At 27.5% G+C, this 6561-nt stretch overlaps 1 protein-coding gene across 1 annotated transcript; it reads left to right on the top strand.

Moving 5' to 3' along the window:
• The first annotated feature begins 556 nt into the window (after positions 1 to 556).
• Positions 557 to 2164, top strand: LOC102593147 (alkane hydroxylase MAH1-like). Its single transcript, XM_006351355.2, has one exon. It carries the CDS (start codon positions 610 to 612, stop codon positions 2134 to 2136), a length of 1527 nt encoding a protein of 508 aa, XP_006351417.1. The 5' UTR covers positions 557 to 609; the 3' UTR covers positions 2137 to 2164.
• Positions 2165 to 6561: the final 4397 nt, after the last annotated feature.

Here is a 6561-nt window from a genome sequence, read left to right as displayed (position 1 = left end):
TATGATGATGATATATAGTAAGTTGGTAGTCCAAGGGAACCACGACTTATATAGTATGATAGGATCTCTTTTAAGGAAGGAAAGGACGGGAACACCCTTGGTAGTCCAAGGGAACCACCACTTATATAGTATGATGATGATATATAGTAAGTAAAAAATAAATAATAAAATAGATAGAAGTAGAATAGAAAATAGAATATAATAGAAAGAAATAGAAAGTAGAAATAGAAAATATTATATAAAAGAAAGAAATAGAAAGAAATATTAATTAGCCCCACGTGACAATTTTTGATTGGTTTGGTAGTAGTTGAGGAACCACCACTTCTAAAGTATGATAATATATAAATATAAATAATAAAATATAGTTGAATGGTCACTTCTAAATAAAGTTGCCAATAATTTTTCGACAACGTGTACACATTAAATGTCTAACTCATCAAGTAACTATCCTAGGCTCTTTAAATTGGGGTCCAATTAAAATTGTGGCCAAAATTCACCAACACGTGTATAAAACTCTACCAAGACTTTAGTGAATTAGTACACAATTTACAAACAAATAGTATACACTACCAAAATTAGTAGCAAAAAGAAATAGTAATTCAACCTTCAATGGATTTTCTTGAATATTCTATTCTTTTCTTGTTGATTTTTTGTTTTACTTATTCTATATGGTTCATCATATATAGAAGGACAAAAACATCAGCACCAACAAATTGGCCAATCCTTAGGGAGTTGCCTGCGGTTATTGGGAATATTCATCGTGGTCATGCATATATGACTGAAGTTCTTATAGAATATGGCAGTACTTATAAATTCAAAGGTCCTATTTTTACAAATATGGATATGTTGTTTACTTGCGATCCTGGAGATATACATTATATCTTTAGTAAAAACTTTTCAAACTATCCAAAAGGACCTGAATTTCGTAAGATTTTTGATATTTTGGGAAATGGGATATTCAATGTTGATCATGAATTATGGGAGCTTCATAGGAAGACCACAATGTCTATAATGAGTCATGCAAAGTTCCAAATATTGTTAGAAAAGACCTTGTGGGACATAATTGAAAAAGGGCTTAGACCAATTCTTGATGCTTTTGCAAAACAAGGCAAAACATTGGATTTGCAAGATGTTTTGCAAAGATTTACTTTTGATTCCATCACTAGATTGTTACTTGATCATGATCCAAGAAGCTTGTCTATGGACTTACCTTATTTACCATATGAAAAGGCGTTTGGTGATGCTCTTGATGCACTTTTACATAGACACATAACACCAAAATGTCTATGGAAATTGCAACAATGGCTTAGAATTGGTAAAGAGAAGAAGCTCATGCAAGCATGTGAGGCTTTTGATCAATTCATATATCCTTGCATAGCGCGAAAACAAGAAGAGTTGATGCATAAAACTACAATCAAAGATGAGGAATTTGCATTTTTAAATGCATACATCAAAATGTACAATCAATGGAATGATGGTGATTTGGGTACTTTGCAAACATTTCTAAGGGACACTTTCATTAATTTGATGTTTGCTGGTAGAGACACTACAAGTGCAGCTCTCACTTGGTTTTTCGTCCTCTTGGCTAAAAATCCCTTAGTTGAGAAAAAGATTAGAGAAGAGATTCAACAACAATTGCATGTAAAAGAAGACGAAAACCTCAAGTTTTTCACCAAAGAAGAATCAAGAAAATTGATTTATCTACATGGTGCTTTATGTGAAACTCTTAGGTTGTTTCCATCAGTCTCTTTAGAGCACAAAGTTCCACTTGATCATGACATCCTTCCAAGCGGTCATCGTGTTAGTCCAAAAACAAGAATGATTCTACCATTCTATGTGATGGGGAGAATGGAGACTCTCTGGGGGAAAGATTGTCTAGAGTTCAAGCCAGAAAGATGGATTTCTGAACGTGGAGGGATCAAACATGAGCCATCTTTCAAATTTCCAGCGTTTAACGCGGGTCCAAGGACTTGTTTAGGGAAAGAAATGGCATTTGTTCAGATGAAAATTGTGTCAGCTATCATCATACACAATTACAATATCCAAGTAGTGGAACCAGAAAATGTTTATCCTACTACTTCAATTATCATGCAAGTGAAAAATGGTCTAATGGTTAATGTTGTAAAAAAGATATAATTAAACACATGTGTTTATGTCTTTTATATATTTATCTTCTTATGGGCAAATCTTTAGCTCTTTTGAGAAAATCCAAATAAAGTTTGTTTTCTTTCTAATAATTCAAATGTTTGATTACATGTTTCTGAACATGATACAAGACCCTTTACTTCTTACTTTTTATATTTTGTCACTTTGGTTTAAAATCTTGTCTTGATTTTAGTCATCTAGTTTTGGTAATAAATGAGCCACCAAATTGCTAAATTTAAGAAATATTTATGAGTCCTCCTATTTTCATTCTTTTAAGTTCTCCGATATTCGACACTCGTGGACCTATTTAATCCAAAATATTCTTTATTTGCTTAGGAATTATCGAAATAGGGATCTTATGCTTACTAAAAATAGTTTATCCAAAATAGTTACTTTATTTTAGAAAATTAAGATATAATTAATTGTTTCTACCTTTACTCTTATTCAATAAATGTGAAGAGTGACTAATATGATGAAAAAGAGAGTATTATTAAATTAAGATCAAAGAGTACATAAAAATAATTTAGTCATATTAATCTTTTAGTTAATATTTTCTTCAAAGACGTATGTAAAGAAACATGACAAGTAAAATAGATCGAAGAAGCCACTTTATTAAAAATGAGGGTAGTGCTAATAAAATGAATAAGAAGTAAAAATATTCCTCAACCCTTCCAATTAAAAATAGATTGGATAATCAATTTGTTAAAAGCGGGTCGAACATATATGGATCAATTCATATATATATATATATATATATATATATATTATGAGCTTCCATATAGTTCAATGAGATATATATAACACTTCACTATAGCAGCTGCGAAATATTCAGATAAACGCTGTCAGTTTGTCACCATAAAAAAGTTTGACTATATATAACTAGAGGGTAGCAAGGATGGAGTAAAAAGTTAATATATATATTTGATCGAATTTAATTGCTTGTATTTGTATTATTTTTTTTCTATTAAATATGTATTTAAAATCCAATTATTAACAGTTAAAAATAATCTTTCTAAGATTGTAATTCTGACTCCACGTCTAAAGGTTAATGTGAGGACATGGCATTTAATAAATTAGATGGAAGTTGGGCAGATAGATAACTTATTAGGTGCCACACATTATCCATCCTAATCCAAATTTAATTAAATATAGATGGATATAATATTTTATTTATTTTTATTTACGTCATTTATAATTTAATGATAATTAATTCGACCCGTCCATTTGTCATCGTTGGAACGTAACCAATTATTGGGCTTTTAAATTATTATTGGCCCTCTAGCTAGTGGTCCATATGATATATACAATTCATGAAATAGGGACCTTCATCTATAAACGAAAAGAAATACATGTAGCTAAAAAATTCTAAAGTGTTTGTAACTTTTGGTAGTCCTAAAAATAAGCTTATAAAAATAGCTCTAATTTGATATAGCTAATCGACTTACATCTTTTTCTATGATTGATCGTAAATTTTTATTATTGAAAATGATGAAGGGGAAGATAAAAGGAATTTTCCGACTTTGGAGATAAGAAAAATAAACAAGTGTTAGGGTTGGGGATGATAAAATAGATAAAGAAATCCTACCAACTACAATATGTAATTGATAAAAGTGCTCTTTCTGTGTCATTTTATGTGACACCCTTTTTTTTTTTAGTTTATCCTAAAAAGAATGTTATTTTACTATAATTTAAAATAATTTAACTTGAATATTCATTTTTATTCTTAATGAAATGATTTACAGCTACACAAATAAGATTGTTTTAGACCACAAGGTTCAAAAGTTCTTTTTGTAATCACCGTATCAAATTAAATGGTGCCACATAAAATAGGAGTTTTTTCAAAACTAAAATTGATTAAAGCTTATTTGAGATCAACAATGTGTCAAGAGAGATTGAATGGATTAACTATATTATCAATTGAAAAGAAATTATTAAAACAAATTGATTATAAAACAATTACTAATGACTTCACACCTAATAATCTAGAAAAGTAAATTTTAAATAAAAGTATATATGATGAAAAAGATAAAATATTAGAGCCCCTCTTTTAAGTTTCGTTTTAGGCCCCTAATCTTGTTGAGTCGGCCATGAATAGGACATAGGAAGTATAATTTATTTTGAGTTTATTGCTATAATAGGTTTCTAATTAGGAGTCATTACAAGTGAAAAAAAGTTGTGAAAATTTCATATATGACATATATTAGACTAATATTTTCAAGTTATAGCAGTAGAATTAAATTTTCAAGTTGTAACAATAAATATTTCAGGTTGTAACAATTTCTTAAAAAAAAACTTTTTTTAAATAATTGTAAAAATTTGTTTTGAAAAAAATAAAAAGATAAAAAAATAAAATAATTCGTTTCTGAAAAAAATAAAAAAAGGGTAAAAAAACGGAAATAAGTGTGTTAATTAAATTTGAATTGATTGAAGATAATTACTAATTAGCATAAATTAAGGAAATTCAAACTAATTAAGAATATTTAGTTTCCTTATTTCACTCTAATTTGTTAAAATTAATTAAAAATTATGATTTCATTCATTTTCTTCCACGTTTCTCTCTCTTCGATTTTTTTCCTAGAAATCTTGTCACTCTCATCTAATTCATATTCATTTTTATTCAATAATCTTTATTTTCTTAGACGGCTTCTTATTAGTATTAATAAAACATGGTGGTAGATGGGATCCTTCAGGTTAGTGTTCTTTTGCGATTTTTTATTTGTATTGTAATACAAACCAAACGTTCTAAAAAATTATGAACAGTGATTCTGAAAAAAATATATTCAGATTTTGTTTGTGAATAATAGTTTTAATTATGGCGTTTTTGGTATGAATATTCACTTTTGAAATTACATAAAAATTTGTTTGAAATTGATATAGATTTTTGTTTGAACATTCATTTTTTTTTGTATGTTTCTGGTTAAAAAATTATATAAAATTTATTTGAATTTGGTATATTGGTTATACTATGTTGGTACGATTTTAGAATTATATTTGAATGAATTTCGTATACTATTTGTCTAATAAATGACAATTAATAGTTAAAAAGTGGTATTATTTTGGTATTATAGTGGCATGGTTTTTCTGTGAAAAAGTGACGAGTTATGTCATGAAATAGGTATAATTTTGGCATGAAATAGGTATGAAAAATGTGCATAATAATTATATGAAATTTGTATATTGATTTCAGATTTTTTGTTGTGTATAATAATTTGAATTATGGCGTTTTTAAAAAAATGTATAATGTTATATTTTGGTATGAACATTGAATTTGTTCATTATTTGTCTGACTCATTTTTTTTTTGTATATTTTTTATTAAAAAAATAGATAATTTTTTCTTTGGAATTTGTATACTTATACTACCAAGCATGTATGACAATCGATAATGTTTTGGTACAATTTTTGGTTTGATTGAATTTTTTTTTTTGGGTCATTATATTGTAATGAATTTTTGAGAATAATAATGTAATGAATTTGGTATACTGTTTATTAAAGAAATGACAATTAATATTTCTAAGTTGGAATTATTTTGCTATTCTAGTGGCATGATCCTGATATGAATAATTGATAATTTTTGGCATGAAATAGGTATGAAATGTGTGAATAAGAATTGTATGAAATTTGTATACTGATATAACATATGTGTTTTTACTTTTGTATTCTGTAATAACATATGAAATTGTTTTAAAATAACATATGTATATTTACTTTTGTATGAATTTTGTAAGCATAAAAATGGTATGAAATTTGTATATTGATATAACATATGTATAAAAGTTATTTGTACTTTTGTATGATATAATATTGACACAATAATTTATGATGAAACAGAAAAATATGCAATTCAAAAAGTCTCGGAGCAGAAATTATTGTCGCCTGGTTCAAAAAAAACTGTAGGGAGACCACAACTTGTAAATGGTTTGCTAATGTGAAATTCAAGAGTTCTAAGATCACGTGCAGTACATGTCGTCGGGAGGAACACAATAGGAAGACATGTTCAAATTACCCTTCTGTAAAAAAGACATAATTTATTTTTATTTTGATTTGGTTGTTTTACTATGGCAAACTCATATTTTGATTTATTTTGTCTTTTAAGTTAATGAATTATAATTTCAGAATATTTATAATGTGTGCTAGTTAATCATTTGTGTTTTCAGTGTTTTTTAAATGTATACTCAAAAATTAGGTAATGTTTGTATGCGATTGATATTGACTGGAAAAATTAAGTCAAATCTTAGTATGAAATTGGTATACATTTGGTATCCAACTGACGTCCCAGTGGTAAAATTGAAAAAAAAAAATCATGTAATTGAGATTTCAACTGAAACAGCAACGTAAAACTAGTTAATATTGTATCCAATTTGTATAAATTTAGTATTGAATTGATATCCCATTGGAAAATTGAAAAATCAACATGT

Source organism: Solanum tuberosum, unplaced genomic scaffold (genome assembly GCF_000226075.1).
Source record: "Solanum tuberosum cultivar DM 1-3 516 R44 unplaced genomic scaffold, SolTub_3.0 scf00129, whole genome shotgun sequence".
Taxonomy (NCBI): domain Eukaryota; kingdom Viridiplantae; phylum Streptophyta; class Magnoliopsida; order Solanales; family Solanaceae; genus Solanum; species Solanum tuberosum.
Note: the sequence above shows the minus strand (reverse complement) of the source record. Positions and strands in the feature narration are given on the sequence as shown.

Excerpts from the sequence above, each read along its gene's own strand:
- LOC102593147 (XM_006351355.2), top strand. The coding sequence starts at position 610 with ATGGATTTTCTTGAATATTCTATTCTTTTCTTGTTGATTTTTTGTTTT.